General features: G+C 34.8%; 1 protein-coding gene across 2 annotated transcripts in view; it reads left to right on the forward strand.

Annotated features, from left to right (window-relative positions):
* Positions 1-22,872, forward strand: part of LRFN5 (leucine rich repeat and fibronectin type III domain containing 5) — a 256,240-nt gene that overhangs the window by 224,176 nt on the left and 9,192 nt on the right. For both annotated transcript variants that reach the window (XM_033428422.2, XM_004270004.3), the window contains 2 exons: positions 15,972-17,376; positions 20,054-20,766. In XM_033428422.2, the coding sequence (XP_033284313.1) occupies positions 15,992-17,376; positions 20,054-20,766 (2,098 nt within the window). In that variant the 5' untranslated portion in view covers positions 15,972-15,991. The remainder of the gene's footprint in view (positions 1-15,971; positions 17,377-20,053; positions 20,767-22,872) is intronic.

Here is a 22,872-nt window from a genome sequence, read left to right on the forward strand (position 1 = left end):
GCATTTCCTCACTGCTGTAGAATCTTGACAGTTTACTTCTTCAAAGCCAGCAATGGATAGACAGTCTCTTCGACTTGAGGCATCTAACTTCAAGGAAAGCTTGGACCTTCTTTTAAAGGGCTCACATGATAGGTCATGTTCCCAGAATAATTCTTCTTTTTATTAACTTTAAGGCAAATAATTAATATATGGAAAGTCCCTTTACCTTTGCCTCATTCTGTTGGTTAGAAGCAAGTTGCAAGTTTTAACTGCACTCAGTGGTAGGATTAAACAGGAGGGCATGCGCCTAGGAGAGCTAATAAAGAGAACATCTTAGAATTCTACCTAGCACATATTGTAACATATTTTCCTGTTATTTTTAACGATCTATTGTAAAGATGTTTCATGACTGTATTACATTCACACATGAAGTATATTATAATTCACTTGAACACTAGATTATTGGAATATATTTATGTTCTGCATTCATAGTTTTTAAGGGTTCAAAAACTCTAATCATATCTGAACAATATTTGGGCCTCAGTTTTCTCAGCTATAAACCAGTGGTCCTTAGAAACCGGAAAAAATGAAGGGTAGGCACATTATTAAATAACTACTTGGCGTCTAGCTCAGTTTTCAAAATGCTAAAGGCAAATATTAGACACTAGAGTCATCTCATTTAAAAAAATGCTGTGTCAAAATCTTTGGCAGGTGACACATGAAAATAATCATGAAACAAAAAATAGTCATTATTTTGTAAAATAATAAAATAACAGTGGATAGATGCTCCCAAATGTAGATGATAGCATGCTGTCAAGAAATTTAAAATAATTCATTTCCATTGTCTGCAAACCAGCCATATCTATCATAACCTTCAGAGATTGCATGCTCACAGATTTAAATACCAATATCTTGTTCATTTCAAAATATATCCAGCCTGGATTTAAACAGAATAGATTATCTTAAACCAAACTCATAGATTATAGATTATATAGATTATAGATTAGATTATAGATATAGATTATAGATATAGATTATTATAGATATAGATATAGATTATAGATATAGATTATAGATTATATAGATTATAGATTAGATTATAGATATAGATTATAGATATAGATTATTATAGATATAGATATAGATTATAGATATAGATTATAGATAGATTATCTTAAACCAAACTCATTGTCTCGCATCACATCCCAACCATTTTTCTTTCCTGTGTTCTATATTTTAGTTAATGTCACCCTATCCACTCTTACTCAAGCCAAGATTGAGGAAGTAAGCCAATACTAGCACTTACTACAAACATTTAGTCAATGACCAAGACAGAAATCTATTTTTACATTACATTCTCGTAGTTAGAGAATATCTGTAGTTGACCCAATGCCTAATTTTTATAAAATTTTCTTTGGTTAGCTTGAAATAATTAATGAACTTTCATAACTAACGTACTATCAAGCAGTGCCTCAGGGATTGAATAAACAGTATCTACCCACTGATATATGGCAGATGTGTACTAAATGTGTTTACTCACTTTGATCATCATAAAATATTTGTTTTTAGTAATTCTGTGGGGTTTGTTATAGCCCAGAGCAATACCTGTCAAAAATCTCTCAATTTAATAGACAATTTTTATCATTATATGACTCATTGCTAACACATATGAATTAATATTAAAATAATCCAAGTTATTTTAACTGTTTGTTATTTTACAGGAAATATGTACTTACTACATACAATGTTTTAAAATATTTGAAACATCTATAGATATATAGACTTGAATGTATGTTTCTTTCTAGGCATTTTTAGAATATTTATACCTGGTGCTTTAATGTTTTTAAAATTGTACTGTAACCAGTTGAGATTAGTTTAGCTGTGAGTAGAAGAGACTTTTCAAAACAGTAGTTTAAACGTGCTAGAAGGTAACCCAGGGCTGGTAGAGCAATGCCATGATAATCAAGAAGTCTTCCTCCATCATCCTGACTCCTGACTCCCATCTTCAAGGTCACCTCAATGTCTAAGTTGGCTGCTAGAGTTCCAGGCATCCTATTAAAATTGTAGTTCAGAAGAAGGACAAGTAAGGGTACATCTCATTTCAGTCATTTCCTTTTAAGATACCTTCTCTGAAGTTCTTGTCAACATTTTAACTTATACCTCATGGGAAATAAGTGACTCACATGATTATATTTCCCTGCAAAAGAAGCTGGAAAATAAACTGTTCATTCTGGGAAACAATATACCAGGGAAAATTGGGATTCTGTTACTAAAGGGAAGAATGGATATCGAAAGGGGAACTAGTACTTACACACGTGCATATACATGTACAGATAGCCATACAGGCTTGGATGTATATATATATGTGTGTGTGTGTATATATATATATATGATTGCTTATCCTGTTTTTTCTCTACACACCTGTCTAAATTCTACTTCTTTGTGATTCTTAAAATAAACATTTAATGGCTTGATTAAAAAGTAACTGAACTGATGTATTATAATTTGCCATAAAGTTGATGATAGGCTTTTCAATATTATTATTGTTGTTATCGCTTGCTATGCTGCTGCCATGATGACTGCTGCTGCTGCTTCTACTCATGAAACAGCTATCATAAGCCAGTGGTTTTGTTAAATAGTTTACATATATGTTAGGTGAATAAATTTGATTCTTACACTTGTCTTCAGGCATGGGCTAGCAAGGGTAGCATAGGTAACACAAGCCCCAAATGCAGGAGCATTTACAAATCATGCAAATTTTACTTAAGATTTTCTTTGGGAGTATTAGAGGAGACTGCATGGCCCCCAGTACAATAAAACATCCTATAATGCTCCTAATTCATCATTTCCCTCATAATTCAAGGCTGCTGAATTAATCAGTTCTCTCCCTTGTCAAAGCCTGCCAATACTGTACTTTTCCCTTATTCTTCCATTCTATATTTTATCTATTTCCCTAGCCTCCAGGACCTTTTTCATTTTAGACGGCATAAAATTCTAAATGTCTACCGCCTCTAGCAATGTGTGAGAATATCTCTTCATTGTATACTCACCAGCACTGATATTATAATTTAAAAAACCATAATTGTTTTACAAAACAGTATTTTTGTTCACATTTCAATTACTAAAAACTTTGAAAATTTTCTCAGACACTTGCTAAATAGTTGGATTTCCAAATTATTCCTTCACCCAATATTTATTGAGAGCCCATTTTATGCCAACCCTTCCCCTAGGTGTTGAGGATACAATGGTGAACCAAAGAGAAAAATCTCTGCCCTCATAGAACTTGCATTTTATTTGGTGAGTCACAAAATAGACAAAGATAAGCAAAATGTATAGATAGTGAGATGATGGTCATTGTTATGGAGGAAAATAAAGTAGGGATTTAAGAAAGAGGGCTTATAATTTAAATAGGATGGTCCCACTCTGAAGGTGACATTTAAGACTGGAAGGAATTGATGGTTGAAACTACACATACTCTTAAAGATAGATGGTGAGATCCAGAAAAAAGGGAAAGAGAATGAAAAGTCTTGAGCAAAAGTTTGGCCAGTGTGTTTAAGAAAGAGCAAAGTGGCCAATCTGGTAAGAGTTAAGTGAACAAGGGCCATAGTAGTTCTGAAATCAGAGAAGCAGTAGTAACCACACCATGTAGGAATTGGTGTCCAGTATAAAAACCTGAGCATTTTCTCCAAGTGAGATGGGATGCCAATGCAAAGTACTATAGTAGGAGCAAAGCAGATTTGAGAGAGAAAATTAGGAGTTCAGTTGTAGACATGTCAATTTTGAGATTTTTTAAAGATTAAGGACACGTTGGCAGTTCAATATAGAAAGACAGCAGGAAAGGTCCAGGCTTCTGTGAATCATCTCTTTGTATCCTTTACTCAGTTATCTGCTATATTTATAATTTTTTTAATGTAACTGGGCATGGACTTTTTATGTAGTAATATTATTATATTACTGTTTAAAATATGCATAACATCAAATTGAAATGATCATTATGTTGTAAAGGGCCAAACAATGTTAATACAAAAAATAGGAGAATCCAAAAAGACTGAGTAGGGTGGGTGTGTTTGAGAGAGATGGGAGGGAGGGAGGGAGGAATAGAGAAGAAAGAATGAGAAAGGGGGAGGAGAGAGAGAGAGAAAACACATAATGCTTTTAGAGACATGAAAGCTTCCATATGGTGTCAGTTTGTCAAAACATTTCTGTAGGAGTACTGCCGGAAGTTTCCACCCACACACATATTTTGTATATAAACCCTCAGTAAATGCATTACTTCCTCTGTATGTGTATGCCTTTCTTTCCTCTCCCATTTTTTTCAGCTTTTCAACTAGATTTTCCATTGGTGATAACTTGGCTGCCTCAATGCCCACAATAATATCAAGACAAAGTCTAAACCATATTTTTTTCCTGAAGAATTATCCAGATTTCTAGAGGCCTGAATTGTGTCAAACAGCATCTCTGTGCTGATCGTTCTGTCTGCATTGCTCCACAACTGTGCCTCTTTAATTGCTATGGCAACAGCACAATAGCACCAATATAACCACAGAGACTAGTTACATGAAATGTTAAACACCATCGGCAAACTGAAACATAATGGATAACATGCATCGGCAAACTGAAACATAATGGATAGCATGACATCTCAAAGACTCAGAGAGTCACCTTTCAGAATTCCAAAGAAGAATAGATAAAGCACTAAATCATTTACTAGATTTGAAGCACAAATGGCATTCGAATTTGTATTATAACCCTCTTGATGTTCTTTCAAGTTGTCATAAAAGCAAGGTGAATTCTGAGAAGGGAGCTGCCGTATTCTTGGAAATTGGAAGAAAACAGAGGTCATCTACAACTCTGCAATGACAGGATAGTTGATTTCATTGCATTCACATTTGTGATAATATTCTATATCCTAGACCTTTCTCCCCTGTGTCCATTGAAACCTGATTACCTGCAATAAGATGCAACAGAAAGAGAAACGAGCATATTAAATTCAGATTGGAGTCTTCAAAGAGTAATGTTTTCAGACCTTCACTGAGATTCAGTTTTCTCATCATTCAGTACCAAGTCAGATGTGGAACATTTTTACCCTGATGTTTTCCACAAGGCATTGATACGGGGGGAAGCACACTTCTTCAGCTTTGAAGTTGATAGAGAGCAGCAATATGATAGCCCAGCTAACAAGATACTCTTTATCTGAGAACTTCCTTATCTGAAAGCCACATGCCTTTCACCGTTTTACATACTCTTCTCCTTTTGTGTGCTTCCATCAGTCATCTCTCCTCTCTTCTGTTCCACACAGAGAACTTTTATTTTGTCAAACATGGAATTTGGATATCCCTTGTTATTTTTTCTATTTTTTAAATTGAAGTATAGTTCATGTACAATATTACATAAGTTACATGTGTACAACATAGTGATTCACAATTTTAAAGTTTATATTCCATTTTTAGTTACTCCAAAATACTGTCTATATTCCCTGTGCTGTATAACACATCCTTGTAGCTTATTTATTTTATACATAATATTGATAGTTTGTACCTCTTAATCCCATAGCCTTCTATTGCCCCTCCCCTCTCCCTACTGGTAACCACTAGTGTGTTCTCTATACCTGTCAGTCTACTTCTTTATTGTTACATTCACTAGTTTGTTTTATTCATGCAGTATTTGTCTTTCTCTGTCTGACTTATTGCACTTAGCATAATACCCCCCCCAAGTCCATCTTTGTTGTTGCAAATTGCAAAATTTCATTCTTTTGTATGTCTGAGTAGTATTCTATTGTGTGTGTGTGTGTGTGTGTGTGTGTGTGTGTGTGTGTATATATATATCTCACATCTTCTTTATCCATTCGTCTTTTGATGGACACTTAGGTTGCTTCCATATCTTGGCAATTGTAAATAATGCTGCTATGAACATTGGGGGTGCATGTATCTTTTCGAATTAGTGTTTTCCTAATTAAACTTAAAAGCTTTTGCACAGCAAAGGAAACTATCTACAAAACAAAAAGGCAACCTACTGAATGGGAGAAAATAATTTGCAAGTGAAATGACTGATAAGAGTTTAATACCCAAAATATATAAACAGCTCATACAACTCAACATCAAAAAAACAACCAACCCTATTAAAAATGGGCAGAAGACCTGAATAGACATTTTTCCAAAAAGGACATACAGATGGCCAACAGGCACATGGAAAGATGCTCAGCATCATTAATGATCAGAGAAATGCAAATCAAAACGACAGTGAGATATCACCTCACACTGGTCAGTATGACTATCACCAAAAAGAACACAAATAACAAATGTTGGTGAGGATGTGGAGAAAAGAGAACCCTCTTACACTGTTGGTGGGAATGTAAATTGGTGCAGCCACTGTGGATAATAGTATGGAGGTTTCTCAAAAAACTGAAAATAGAGCTACCATATGACCCAGCAATACCACTCCTGGGTATATATCCTTTGTTTCATTGCCCCTTTAAAATCCATGCCTTGGGGTATTCACCGTTCACACACAAAGTAGGTTATCAAATTTTCTGTTAAACAAATAACTATCCACTCCCCAGATAAATTATACCTGTACCTGTCCCTTATAGGCACTTAATTAGTGCAAGTTTTAAATATAAATTATTTTGCATTTTTATACACACATCCCCCCTTCCCCTTCCCAAATACTTCCCAGTTATATCTGAACATCCATAAGGAATGCTTACAATCAGTTCATTTTAGGAAACCACTTGTCACCTATGCCAACTTACTCAACTCTAAACTACTGCTGTTCTGGCATTTTTGTAAACCTTCACAGCCTCTTAGCACTGGCCTGTTCTAGGCTGCTTTCTCTCCCCAGGCTTGTCTGCAAGGGAGAATACATTCTCCTTCAGAGTTACTGGTAGTATTTACTCTCAGGATTCATGGACAGTCAGTGACATTATAGAGTCTCTGCAGGCAGACTCCTAAATGGGCAAGAAAAGGGACAACTCAACCCACTTCACTGGGAGAATACTGAGACCTCATTATACACAGAAGTCACTCTCCTTTCTGATGTAGAATTTATATTCTTAAAAGAATACTTAGCATTATGGACTTAAGTATTTGGGTAACTTCAGTCATATCTGAACGCACCAAAGAAAAATGAATGGTTAAATGTGTCATTTGGGTTGTCATCCAATATGCTCTTAAGTCTCCACCATAGTAATCTGCCAGCACCTTTTAAATGTAATTTGATTATGAAAGAGACCAGGAAAAAAAGTGAGTAAGTCACTTGAAGAACTTTAGGAATCACTGTTGGAATTAATAACCCTTTATGTCCAAGTGCTGCATAATCTGGAAAACACAATATAAGTAATATAAATAAACATCATTTTATCCTAGAAGGAGTATGGGTTTTGGAAGTAAATGTATGTCCATCTTAAAGCTACCTTTTTGTTTACTTTCTGTATGACCTTGAGGGGATTCCTTAAGTTTCTTAAATTTTATTTCATCATATAAAATGGGAATAAAGATAACTGCTTTATATGGAGTTGTGCAAGGATTAAATGAGATTTGGTATGATAAGTACATTGCATAACAAGTCCATTTTAGCTTTCTAATGTAAGCTAACAAAATTAATATTAAAAAAATTTATAAAAGAAATAAAACATTTCTCTATGTAGCATTCACCTTAATTTTAAAAGCAGAGAAGTGATGAAATATTTGCACATCTACTAGTTAAATAGAGCATGGCAAACATTCCATTTAGTAATCTGGTTTAATTATCATTTATTAGCATCTCAATCTTGTTTCCTCATCTATAAAATAAAAAGACCATTACTTCCTTCATGTTTACCTGTGCTCTGTGAATGGTAACTATTATTTTTTTTTTTAATTTGGTTTATCTAAGTAACTGGCCTCTTGTCCATTACTGTAAATAATAAGTGTTTATATACACATATGCCATGATGAGTTAAAAATACATATATGTATACATATGTTGAGAACAAAAATTATAGGATGCTTTTTTAACTCACAGACCCATTTGAATTGTGTAAATATAAATATCAAAATGTATGGTAAATAAAAATATTTTACCGTCTGCCTTTTATTATACTAATTGTGAATGTGTTTATCTAATCAGATCCCAGCCTTCTAAGCTTGTTAGATTCTAGCAAAGCACCTTGTAGATGGTACAGAAGCTAAATAAATCTTGCTGAACTTAATTAAAAAAATGAAAAAAAAAATGAGTGAATGGATGTGTGAGTGAATCTTAAAAATTTATTATGTTCAATGTGCTTAGGAATTTTTCTAGCAAATATTATAATCAAAGACCAAAGGATTATTGTTCTAGGTTATATTTGTCATATTTTTAGGCCTGAATTTAACAGGTTCAATTGCAACATCTTCAGTACATGTTTTAGCAGAGAATGGAATTATAATATTATCATTTATAGTCCTTCTAGAATAAAAATTAGGGGGAAAACCTAAAATATTTGAAATGAGTACCAAATGTGTTTCATTATCTAAACTACATTGTGAAATATCATTTGCCATAATGTAACCATTTTGACACATCCTAAAACAACTCATCAGTGTCAGCAGGCATCAGCATCTGTTCCCAGGCATTAGCCTGGGCAGAGGGGCACTAATTGAATTGGTAGAGCTCTGCTGAAAGATGGCAAGGCAGCTCCTGAGGAGCCAGATAGCTTTCCTTTAACTCAACATACAAATTGGTACCATACTGGTTTCTGCAGAGAATAGATTATATTCTCAGTTGGATGTAAGATCTAAATTTGCTTTTATATCCTGTTATTGTTGCCAAATAAATACTGATTCTCTTGAGCATATGTTATGTAATAGCCATGGGCTGAAAGAAGGATGCAGTACTGGAAAATGATTTTCCAGTTTGTGTGTGATAGACACTTTGTAAATGTGTCACTTTGTGTCTGAGAGGAACTAGATTGAGAGAACATATAATATAGAGGTGTGTAAATATTATCTAAAGAGCTGTAACTGTATGACTATTTACTGAGTTACAGCCCCCCTCAAATATTATTATTAAAAAGGGATCTTTGTTGTTTGCATTTAACTATTTAGATAAAGCAACAGACGAATAATGTTTTGAAAGAGTTTCACTTAACTAGATAAGAATGAGGATAGTGTCTATACTCAATATCTTGTAATAACCTATAATGGAAAAGAATCTAAAAAGGAATATATATATATATGTGTGTGTATATGTGTATATATATATATATATATATATATACACAAAAGAAAAATGAGGATACTGTGTTTGATGGTCTTTATGTTTTTTTTAATTTAATTTAATTTTTTATACAGCAGGTTCTTATTAGTTATCTATTTTATACATATTACTGTATATATGTCAATCCCAATCTCCCAATCATCCCATCCCCCCCTTTCCCCCTTTGGTGTCCATATGTTAGTTCTCTACATCTGTGTCTCTATTTCTGCCTTGCAAACTGGTTCATCTGTACCATTTTTCTAGATTCCACATATATGCATTAATATACGATATTTGTTTTTCTCTTTCTGACTTACTTCAATCTGTATGACAGTCTCTAGGTCCATTCAATGGTCTTTATAAATGTTTAAATTATGAATTCCAGCAAAACTGACAACTACTCCACTCTTCCAGTCACATTCATTTTCTTCAAGTGGTATTATATTAATTTAAGAAATATGTCAAGAATTAGTTTTTGAACTTGTAGGAAGTGAAACTCTGCTTCTTTATGTGATTCCTATCTCCTATTTTTTACAAACTTTGAAATTTCCACCTTGTCCTAAGATAACATGGGAATGCTCATGGATCACAATTCATATGATTCTGTTATTACTTACAGGTCTCACCTAAAAAATAAACACAGAGTTAAGAAAGTGGTGCACATTTTATTCTAAACCTATTGCTACTTAGTAAATCACCTTATCAGCAGTGAGATGATATTACATCAGGCAGTGTGTATGTTACCTGAGGGAGTAAATCAGATTAGGAAATAGGGTGCATAATTTGGCTTGGAACGGAAACACATCTTTGAAGATATATGATAGAGCTAAGAAAATATGTATTTCTAAAATATTTATGACTAAGTTCTGATTAACTACCAATAACTTGTCATTTTATAAATTCTTCTTCCTTTGAAACCAATGTTTGGAAATATAATAGAAAACCCATATTTCCTCTTTTAAGCTTAACCAACTCTGTTGTGGAAAACTTGCCATAAATAAAATGCACGAATTTCAAGTGTATAGCCAATGAATTCTGATGAATGTATACTACTATTACAAATAAGATATAGAATATTTCCATGACCCGCCCCCCCAATCTTTTTGTACTCTTCCCCAGTCAATCTACCATCCTCCAACCAGGCAACCACAATCAGTAGATTTGATTTCTATCACTATGCATTAGCTTTGCCTGTTCTAAATACATGTATACAGTTGACCCTTGAACAACAAGTGTTTGAACTGTGCGGGTCCACTTATACACAGTTTTTTTTTCAATAAATACTTACTACAGTACTACACAGTTCACAGTTGGTTGAATCCGAGGATGCAGAACCACAGATGTAGAGGAACTGCAGATACAGAAGGCCAAGTATAAGTTATACACAAATTTTTGACTATGCAAAGGGTCAGTGCCCTTAACCCCTGTGTTGTTTCAAGGGTCAGGTGTACTTGGAAGTTTACAGTATGTATTGTTTTATATCCAAAATTCTTCTGTTACAGGAAATGGTTTTGAATGTTGTATTAGTTTGCTAGGGCTGCCATAACAAAGTACCACGAACTTTAACAGAAATTTACTGTCCCACAATTGTGGAAGCTAGAAGTCTGAAATCAAGGTGTCTGTCATGCTTGGTTCCTTTTAAAGGCTGTGAGGGAAAATCTGTTCTATTCCTTTCTCTTAGATTCTAGCAGGCTTCAGAGTTGTTTGGATTGTAGATGATGTTCTTACTGTGCTTCACATTGTCTTCCTTCTGTGCATGTCTATCTTTGTGTCCAAATTTTCTCTGTTTATAAGGACACAATCATATTGGGTTAGGGTCTACATGAATCACCTCACTTTAACTTGATAATCTGCAAAAAACCTAACAAATAGGCTCACATTCACGAGTATTTGAGGCTAGGACTTCAAATTTTTTTTTTTCTTTTTCTTTTTTTTTGCGGTACGCGGGCCTCTCAGTGTTGTGGCCTCTCCCGTTGCGAAGCACAGGCTCCAGACGCGCAGGCTCAGCGGCCATGGCTCACGGGCCCAGCTGCTCCGCGGCATGTGGGATCCTCCCGGATCGGGGCACGAACCCATGTGCCCTGCATCAGCAGGAGGACTCCCAACTATTGCGCCACCAGGGAAGCCCCAAAATGTTTTTTAATTGAGATATAATTGTCATATAACACTGTAAGTTTAAGGTGTAAAAATGTGTTGATACATTTAGATATAGCAATATGATTGCCACTGTAGCATTAGCTAACACTCCTATCGTGTCACGTACTTCTCATTTCTTTTTTGCAGTGGGAATAATTAAGATCTAGTCTCTTAGCAACTTTGTTGTTTATAGTACAGTATGGTTGTCTGTAATCACTACATTGTGCATTAGATCTCCAGGACTTATTTATCTACTAGTTGCAGGTTTGTACCCTCAAACAACATCTCCCCACTTCCTCCACCCCTCAGCCCCTGGTAACCACCATTCTGCCCTCTATTTTTATGAGACAATTTCCTAGGTACTTTGCATTTTCAGATAAGGAAAAAAAAGAGGAAGAATTAAGGAAGGAAAGGAAAATTGAAATGAATCCTCCAGGCAATGTAGACTTTCAAGTTTGGAAGAATGAATAAGAAGCAAAAGAACAGAAAGGAAAAGTCACTCAGGGGTTTTAGCTATGAGAGAGAGGAGAGGGTGAGAGAGAAGGGGAGGGAAGAGAGAGAAAGGATAGTTCAGTCACTTTCCTCCTATAGAGGTATTTCTGACTTTCAAACACAGAATGCCTGGCATGGCACTGAAGAGATGAGAAAAGCTTGTAGGATAGCTCAGTTAGAGTGCAAAGCAAAGAAATCCAGAGGTGAAATTAAAGATCAAGGAGTTCTCCTTGGCAACCAGAAAAAAGCTGGAAACAGAGTTATAAAGCTCCAAAACCACTCTAGTGCTAAAATCCATGTCTTACTGAATAGGAAACTCCCAACCATGCTCTCAAAGCATTTGAAACTGTGGTGAACTGAATCACAGTAATACAATACTGTAAAATTCCTAGAAGATGACATAAGAGAAAACCTAGATGACTTCAGGTGTGGTGGTGCTTTTTTACATACAACAGATTTGCAAAAGACAAATCTGATAAAGGATTGTTATCCAAAATATACAAAGAACTCTTAAAACTCAGTAATTTAAAAAATGATTAAAAATGGGTCAAAGACCTTCACAGACACCTCACCAAAAAAAGATATGCAGATGGCAAATAAAATATGAAGAGATATCCCACATCATATGTTGCCAGGGAAATGCAAATTAAAACAATGAAATGCTACTACACATCTATTAGAATGACCAAAATCTGTAACACTGACACCAAGTGCTGAAGAAGAAGTGGTACAATAGGAACTCTCACACATTCCTGGTGCAGCCACTCTGATGGTTTTTTAGAAAACTAAACATGTTTTACCATACAATCCAGCAATTGCATTCCTTGGTATTTACCCAAAGGAGTAAAAAATACATGTCCACACAAAAGCCTGTACATGGATGTGTATTGCAGCTTTTTTCATAATTGCCAAAACTTGGGAACAACGAAGATGTCCTTCAGTAGGTGAGTAGATAAACTGTGGTATACCCAGACAATGGAACATTATTCTGTGCTAAAAAGAAATGAGCTGCAAAGCCTTGAAAAGACATGGAGGAACCTTAAAAACATATTAAACGGAAGAAGTCAATCTGAAAAAGCTACATACTGTATGATTCCAGCTCTATGACATTCTTGAAAAAACAGAACTATGGAGACAGTAAAAAGATCAGTGATTGCCAGGGAAGGGCTGAGGAGAGATGAATAGGCAGAGCACAGAGGATTTTTAGGGCAGTGAAAATACTCTGTATGATTCCAAAATGGTGAATATATGTCATTATATATTGACATATCTAATGACATATATAATGTATAATACCAAGAGTTAACCCTAATGTAAGCTATGAACGTTAGGTGATTATGATGCGCCAAAGTAGATTCATCTGCTGTAACAAATGTACCACTTTGGTAAGGGGTGTAGATGATAGAGGAGGCTCTGCATGTGTGGGAGTAGTTGGTATATGGGAAATCTCTGTACCTTCCTCTCAATTTTGTTGTAAACCTAATACTGCCCTAAAACAATAAGATATTTTTTAAAAAGTTTATTAAAAGTTAGGCTGGTTTCTCCTCACCCCAATTTATGCCAGGTGGGTTCTTCTATTTACTTTTCTGTTGATGGGGGAAGAAGGGGGACACCTCTGTATATCCTCTCTTTCATCAAGGACTGTCATTATGTGGAATATAGTTCCATTAAGTTTATTTGTATTTTCAGCATTATGATGTTGTTATTTTTAAAAATATATAATTTGTAGCTTATCCAGCCTATTTAATTGTTAGGGTGTGAATGTTTTTTGTAACTGTTTATATCCACACCAGAGTACTATTTATAAACATATTAAAACACAATGAAATATTTTATACCTACCCACAGATATACCATTTCTGTTGCTTTTTATGCATCTATAAAGATTCAAGTTCTTCTGGTAATGAAAATTTCAGTTTGTTTCTCTCAAAACGTTTTTATTTTACTTTCATAATTTATGAATATATAAACCCCCACCCAGTTTGGCAGGCCTTTCTTTTTCTGGAAGCTCTTTAAAGAGATTTCTCATTGTCTTCCATCTTGCTTTATTCCCAAAGAGAAGTCAGTGAGGAGTCAGACATTATTTTTATTTTTATTTTGTTCACCATATCTTTTTGTAATGTGTCCTATTTTAGGGACTGCTCTTAAGATTGTTTTTCCTCTTTCTTTGGTTATCTGCAATTTGATTGTGTTGTGTCTTTGTGGGTTTTTCTTGTTTTCAGCTTGGATTTTTCGGGTTGTTTTTTATCACAAATTTGAAAAAAAGAAGTTGCCTTTATTTCTTCAGATATATTTCTACATTACAGCTTTCTTCTAATACTCCAATTATATGTATGTTTGACTTTTTAATATTTTTCCACAAGTCACTGAGTTTTTGTTCACTTTTTCCCCCATCAGTGTTTCAGTATAGTTAGTATCTATTGTTCTGTCTCTATGTACAGAGATTACTGGTGTTCTTTTGATAACTCTCTCATTTCTGGTACTTTGCCCCATAAAGTCAAGCCACCTGAGACTCTGCATTCCGATCTCAGTTCTCTTCAATTGAATAAGACTCTTCATGCTTTGCCTTGTTTTCCCTCCTTGTGATGTGGTTTGGAAAGTGTCTCTAGGGATCAATGATAGGGTTCATTTTTTTTAATTCACTTTTTCAAGGAACACAGTTCTCTGCTTCCTTTTCTCCAATGTCTGAAACAGACATTTTACATATTTTTGTACAGTTTCTTTTTTTTGTTTGTTTTTTTAAATTTTGCTTATTACTGAAAGGCTAAGTACTAGTTATTCTGTCATGAACAGAAGAGTAAGACTATTTCATTTGCTGAGAATGACAGTTCATATTCATTACAACCACATTTAATATGACATAAAATAGGCATAAAATAAATCAAACCTATAAGAATAGATTTTATTTAGAAAACTAGGTGCATCATTTCTAGAATAATTATGTATTTCATATTTTCATCAATTAAACATTTAAGTGATTTTCTGCAGCTGTTTTCCCTTTTGGTGTTGAAAATTACACGTACTTTTTGAGAATTTTAATCATGTATGCGTTAGTATTGTTATTTATTTATTTATTTTTCTGTACGCGGGCCTCTCACCGTTGTGGCCTCTCCCGTTGTGGAGCACAGGCTCCAGACACGCAAGCTCAGCGGCCATGGCTCAACGGGCCCAGCCGCTCCGCGGCATGTGGCATCCTCCCGGACCAGGGCAGAAACCTGTGTCCCCTGTATCGCCAGGCGGACTCTCAACCACTGCGCCACCAGGGAAGCCCAGTATTGTTATTTTTGATGATTATTTTCAAGAGCAAATACTTAAGATCAAGATAGAAATGAAACTGTCAAGTTTTTTAAAAATAAATTTGAATAAATACAAGTGCACTAAGTTTTTTTCAGAAAAGGAAAATGGAATATGACATCTTGGACTCACTGTCAAGTATTTTGATGACTGCTTTCCATAAATTATCTTCAAAAATCCACATTATATCACATGAAACATTCTAATAGTTAAGGAGCTCAGAGCATTTGTGGTAAATTTTCAGCCTTTTTTATATTTGAGAACAGGATCCTGTATTTGCAGCTAGGATGTGGAGGTTGTACTATTTTCAAGATAGTTCGTAAAGATGAATAAAATTTAATTAACAATTAATTACTTTCAAGTATCTTGCCACAAGGTTAACAAATACAAATATTGTCTCTTTTTGTTTATGCTCAGACTAGTAAATTGAAATACTTGCAAATCTCTAAATATGTCTAAGCTTTTGAATTTACAAGATGTCTTTTGGAGGTTTAGTGGAAATTTTCCTGAGCTCCCACCCTCCAGTCTGGGCTGAATGTCTCTTTTTTGTGAACCCAGGGAGTGCCCTGGACATATTTCAAAAATAGCACTTAATTGACAGAATTATAATAATCTGTTGACTTCTTTGTTTTCACCAGTTGATTTTAAATCTCATGAGGTCATGAATGGTATATTTTTTTTATCCTAGGGTGTACTACACAGACAATACAGAGTTAATATTTTATATTTGGTTAAATAAGCAAGTGAATAAATTGGTTCTATATTCTAATTTGCATAAAAAAGATTATTTTAGTAGGAATATGAACTTCACTCAAATGACTGGATGCTAACACTATATTTTGTGTCTTCTCTTATAGGCTCTTAAAACTGATCTACAATGGAAAAATTTCTTTTTTATCTGTTTTTCATTGGCATAGCAGTGAAAGCTCAGATCTGTCCAAAGCGTTGTGTCTGTCAGATTTTGTCTCCTAATCTTGCAACCCTTTGTGCCAAGAAAGGGCTTTTGTTTGTGCCACCAAACATTGACAGAAGAACTGTGGAACTGCGTTTGGCAGACAATTTTGTTACAAATATTAAAAGGAAAGATTTTGCCAATATGACCAGCTTGGTGGACCTGACTCTATCCAGGAATACAATAAGTTTTATTACACCTCATGCTTTTGCTGACTTACGGAATCTGAGGGCATTGCATTTGAATAGCAACAGATTGACTAAAATTACAAATGATATGTTCAGTGGGCTTTCCAATCTCCATCATTTGATACTGAACAACAATCAGCTGACTTTAATTTCTTCTACAGCATTTGATGATGTCTTTGCCCTCGAGGAGCTGGATCTGTCCTATAATAATTTAGAAACAATACCATGGGATGCTGTTGAGAAGATGGTTAGCTTGCACACCCTCAGTTTGGATCACAATATGATTGATAACATTCCTAAGGGGACTTTCTCCCACTTGCACAAGATGACTCGGCTAGATGTAACATCAAATAAATTACAGAAGCTACCACCTGACCCTCTCTTTCAGCGAGCTCAGGTCCTAGCAACCTCAGGAATCATAAGCCCATCTACTTTTGCATTAAGTTTTGGTGGAAACCCTTTGCATTGCAACTGTGAATTGCTGTGGTTGAGGCGTCTGTCCAGAGAAGATGACCTGGAGACCTGTGCTTCCCCAGCACTTTTAACTGGCCGCTATTTTTGGTCAATTCCTGAGGAAGAGTTTTTGTGTGAGCCTCCTCTCATTACTCGTCATACACATGAGATGAGAGTCCTGGAGGGTCAGAGGGCAACCCTGAGGTGCAAAGCCAGGGGAGACCCCGAACCTGCAATTCACTGGATTTCTCCTGAAGGGAAGCTTATTTCAAATGCAACAAGATCTCTGGTGTATGATAATGGAACACTTGACATTCTTATAACAACTATTAAGGATACAGGAGCTTTTACCTGCATTGCTTCCAATCCTGCTGGGGAAGCAACACAAATGGTGGATCTTCATATAATTAAGCTCCCTCACTTACTAAACAGTACGAACCATATCCATGAGCCTGATCCTGGTTCTTCAGATATCTCAACTTCTACTAAGTCAGGTTCTAATGCAAGCACTAGTAATGGTGATACTAAAATCAGTCAAGATAAAATTGTGGTGGCAGAAGCAACATCATCTACGGCACTGCTTAAATTTAATTTTCAAAGAAATATCCCGGGAATACGTATGTTTCAAATCCAGTACAATGGTACTTATGATGACACCCTTGTTTACAGGTAAGAAAAATTAAGCAAATTTTTGTACTTGCTGTGCATCTTAGTGTAGGACTTGATAATCTACTACTGATTTTTTTCAATCAGCAGTGCTACTCTGTGTTGTAATTAAAGTACTCCACTTTTTAAAGTATATAATGTAAGGCTTGTGAAAGGTGAATACATGTGGAGAAATATTTTGAATGCTGTTATTTTCAGAGAGTTCAAATTTATATTTAATATTATGCTTACTTACTTTTTCCCCCTCATCTAAGAGATGTGACTATCAGAGAACAAGATTGATTTATCTTAAAAATTCAAAAACATACCAGAACTTACACATCCACATGAGTGTTCTTTCCTTCAAGGAAGTCACATTGGGAGGCTATACTATTATCCCAATAATGCTGCCATTGCTCAAAGCATTTTTGGAATTATCTTTAGAACCTTCGTCATACTATTTTGAATATCCTCAGTGGTGGCAAATCTTCGTCTTTTGAGGGTGAATTTGAATTTTGGAAACAAGCAAAAGCCATTTGGAGCCAAGTCTTGTGAATAAGGTGGGTGATCAAGATGGGTATTGCCATTTTTGGTCAAAAATAGGATGTAACTATAAAATAATGAGACTGATTTTTTGAGTGATTGAGTTATGTGTGTGTGTGTTGTCTCATATACACTGGTTCTTAAGACAGTTCCAAAGAGAAAGTTTATAAGTATTTTGAGCAGTGAAAGTATCAGTGGAGTTAAATATGTAATCTCTGGGTAAGGATATTGGTGGAGAATTTGCATCTGACTAAAGAATTTCTGGTATGTTTTTCTAAAGTTCAGCCTCATTGATTTATAGTCACATCTTGTCCAATTTTCAGTTGGAAATATACGTTTTTACCTCTCCATATAATTTTACTCATGATAGACTATTGTTACTCCTAGGAAATGATGTAAAATCATGGCTTTGAAATATACATGTGTATACACGTGTGTGTGTGTATATATATATATATGTATATATATACACAAATATATATATTTTGCCTTTCAGCTTTTCTGAAATAAGATCAAATCAGTTTTTATATATCCAGATGAATTCTTGAAGATAATTTGATTTTTGCTCATGTATGGAAATGAGAGAAATTTTTTTTAAAAATAAGCTTGGGCTGGTAGGAAAAAACAAAACTGACCTAGCTAACCATGTGACCGATGCTGGGCAAGGTTCTACTTGGCTGAGTTTTAATTTTCTCATCTTTAAAAGGAAGAGATTAGAGTAAATGGTTTCTAATATTCCTCTCATCACTAAATGTATGGGGATGTAGACTGCGATGCGTGTATATTAGCATATAGTAGTTTGCTGTTGTCATACTCAGCTTTTCACTTAGGCTATGGATTATTTAACCCGTTGTCAAAGATGAGCATCTACCCCTACCCCTTACTTTCCTGTAGGTACTAGACATTCTATATACTTTAAACGTTAGCTCTGTAAAATAGGTCAGTTTCTATTTTCCAAATTCCAAGATTTTAATCCTTCCATGACAAGTAAATTCTCTTATGACCCTGAGGAAATTGCTTGAATTCCTGACCTTAATGTTTGTCATGTGTAAAATGGTGATAATGCCTACCTCATAAGTCATTGTAAAAATGAAATCATAATGCATATAAAGTGCTTAGTAATGCCTGGCATTTCTTATGCACTCACTAAATGGTAGTGATCTCAACCACAATACATACTCTAGCCTAAAAGTTTCTTGGTACATTTAGAACACTTTATTTAGGTTATATAATAGATTAGCATTGCCAAGTCTTGAAATTTCTAAAACTCTTTCAGAGAAAAAAGAGAGTTTCAAGCCTATTTTCCAAATTAAATCTTAGTCATATATGGCTGCTACTGAGTAGAAAATGGTAGTGGAGAATAGGAGCCACAGAAGACTTTAGTGATACAGTGGATTCAGAGGTGTCTTAAACTCTTATCAAACTTTACAAACTATGTTGTGAAAGTAATTTCATCGGCGCACAATGGGGAGGATAAGGGATTTATGCTCTGGTCAACAGCTTTGCCCTGTTCATGATTCTAGGATAATATTACGCATCAACCTCATTTATAGATAAAAGCATACTGGGAACCAAGTGTTGAAGACATAAGAGAGGGTTGAGATCTGTAAATAAAGTACTTTAATCTTAGTAATTATCTTAGTTATTAAAGATAGATTTAATGGGTACCATTCCATAGTAGCTTATAACTGATTTGAAAAAGAAATACTCTGAATTTCATTTCCATTCTGGTTTCTAATGTGATTGTCAGTGTTTTCCCTTCTTTCAAATTGGCTTTTAGTCACAGAGGTGTTGTAAGTGCTAAATGGATTTGTTTAGTAGTCAGATAGTGTCACAGTCACACCTTTCAAAAGTAATTTGTCATAAATGATTTTTTAGCAGTGGCTTTTATTAGGAATTCTGCTTTGCCAAGCTATGTAATTAGTAAGCTTGTCAAGACATAGTGCAGGCACCATTAATATGATGCAGAATCCAACAATTACTTTTAGCCATTTTAACTGGGTAAATATAAGATTAGATCATTTTCTCATATTTCATATGTTATAAATGTTCTTATCTTAATGAGTACTAAAATGAAACAGAACTAAAGTCATAATGACTGTGTGTATATCTGTTTTGTTTTGTTTTTAATATTAACACAAATTCCATTGTCCCTCAGAATGATACCTCCTACGAGCAAAACTTTTCTTGTCAATAACCTGGCTGCTGGAACTATGTATGACTTGTGTGTCTTGGCAATATATGATGATGGCATTACTTCCCTCACTGCCACAAGAGTCGTGGGTTGCATCCAGTTTACTACGGAAGACGATTATGTGCGGTGCCATTTCATGCAGTCCCAGTTTTTGGGAGGCACCATGATTATTATTATTGGTGGAATCATCGTAGCCTCTGTGCTGGTTTTCATCATCATTCTAATGATCCGGTATAAGGTTTGTAACAATAATGGGCAACACAAGGTCACCAAGGTCAGCAACGTCTGCTCTCAAACTAATGGGGCTCAAATACAAGGCTGCAGTGTGACGCTGCCCCAGTCCATGTCCAAACAAGCTGTGGGACACGAAGAGAATGCCCAGTGTTTTAAAGTTGCCAATGACAATGTGATACAATGTTCAGAAACTTGTTCAAGTCAGGACTCCTCTACCACTACCTCTGCTTTGCCTCCTACCTGGACTTCAAGTACTTCTGTGTCCCAAAAGCAGAAAAGAAAGACTGGCACGAAGCCAAGTACCGAACCACAGAGTGAAGCTGTCACAAATGTTGAGACCCAAAACACTAACAGGAACAACTCAACTGCCTTGCAGTTAGCTAGTCGACCTCCTGATTCTGGCACAGAGGGACCCACATCTAAAAGAGCACATTCAAAGCCAAGTAAGTTTCTCACTTTGCCTGCTGAGAGATCCAGAGCAAGGCACAGGTACTCCCTGAATGGAGAATTAAAGGAATGCTATTATTATATTAACTCACCGAACACATGCGGACTGTTTTCTAAAAGAAGCATGTCTATGAATGCGATGTTAATTCAGTCCAACAGTTCTGATGGGCATAGTGGAAAAGCAACTCTTTCAAATTCTGAGTGGATATTGGAAAGCACTGTGTAACCTATTATTTCTTTTTAATGAAAAAATTATTTTGAGAACTCACATAGGAAATTGGAATTTGAAATCCCAGTCTTATCTCTCTGATTCATGGCTAACAGAGCCATGGCATATAAACCCTCTAGGGTATAGTTACTTCATATATACATGGATATATATGAAGTAACTTCATATATATCCATGTATATATGAAGGTCATATATATAAAATTGTTTAGGGAAAAAGCATGACAGCAGTGCCTTCCCCATTCTAGGACCAGCTACCAGGTTCTGCAATAGCAGACCACAAAATAAAAGTTGTCGTATGAAAAAAAAAGTCTTGCATAAATAATGATATTTCCTCCAGTCTTACAAAGTACCACCTATGGATGATTGGTATTTTTCAATGAGTAGATTGTATATTTTCTTTCAATGACAGTGGTGTTTGTTTTTAGGCAAATATTTTAGAGAACAGCTCTGTGTTGTCATGTTGTTTAAAATAAAATAGTCAAGTATACCCAGACAGTGTTAAAATAAGTACCCTTCTAATCAACATTCTTGGTTCAGGTGCCTTAATGGGTCTAAGATATTTCTCATCTATGACACAGCTTTTTCAGTGGGAAGCAGAAGAAAATGCAATTGATTTTTCATTTGGCAAAAAATGCCAATTCAGTTTTAAGTCACAGGCCAGTTTTAAGTCATATGCATCTGCCTGGGCTTATGAAGGTGTTTTCATTCATTCAGTACACATTTGGTGACCAAATGAGCTTTATATTTTTCTTAATGCAAGTTAAATAGGGAAACAAAAATACAAAACTGCCTTTATCAAAGGAATATTTATTTTTATCACCAAGTTAAATAAAAATCTTCTAATAGAGTTCTTATTACATTTATAAGCAATATAAAGTCATTGCTCATTAACCAGATAGTAGTTTCGTTTTTGCCTTCTGCTCTGTAATTCTGAATTTGAATGTTTCTCTCTGAGTAAATATATTTATTATTTGAACCAAAACTTGTGATGAAATTTAATTAGAAATTATACAGCTTAGTGGGAATATGTCATTTAAAAAAGGATTTTTAATTTAGTCAGACAGTAATATTGCTCCTTGATAATATGACATTCTTGGACAGTCACTGAAATCAAGGTCTATAGAGAAATGTTCTATCTACTTGCTGAAATTTTTTACAATATTATATGGTAACTTAATGGTGTTTAATTAAAGATCAGTAAACAGGACTTTGGGGGTTTTTTGTTATTGTTTTATTTTTGGGGTTTTTTTTGAGAATAAGGTTCATGTGGGAACATTGCACAAAAAATTTTAGCCATAATATAATAAGATACGGACTTTATGTAAATTACTCCCTGGGAGTAAGTTAAACACACAGTAAAAGTTTAGTAACTCTTTCAGATTACTTGAAATACCATTTAAAACACAGGTGAAGAATGTCCATTATTGGTTTAATTTCCTCTTGTTGGAAGCATTTATAAAATTTTCAGTTAATTTCAACTTGACCAAGGCACATATTATACATGATTTATCGTAATGACATTCAAAAGTGGATTAGATTAAAGCAGTTAGAGATGACTTTCTGAGCAACTCATGAAAAAATTTGTCTAATGGGCTTTCATTACCTTAGGTGTTTCCTAAATGCCTTCCCTGCCCTGCTTCTTTTTCTGAAGTTTGTCTTTCACATTTCTAAAATATAATCAGCCTTCCTGGTATATAGTTCTTGTAAAGAATAAATGAGATCACATGTATGGTATTATTTTGTAAAATCAAAGCATTGCTCAAAGTGAAGTGTATTTTCAACACTATGTCTGTAATAATGCTCTAATCCCAACTAAACATTTTTAATTAACACCAGTTACTTAATTCTTCATGAAGTACTGATTGACAAAG

The sequence above is a fragment of the Orcinus orca genome, chromosome 2, assembly GCF_937001465.1.
Source record: "Orcinus orca chromosome 2, mOrcOrc1.1, whole genome shotgun sequence".
In the NCBI taxonomy this organism is placed as follows: domain Eukaryota; kingdom Metazoa; phylum Chordata; class Mammalia; order Artiodactyla; family Delphinidae; genus Orcinus; species Orcinus orca.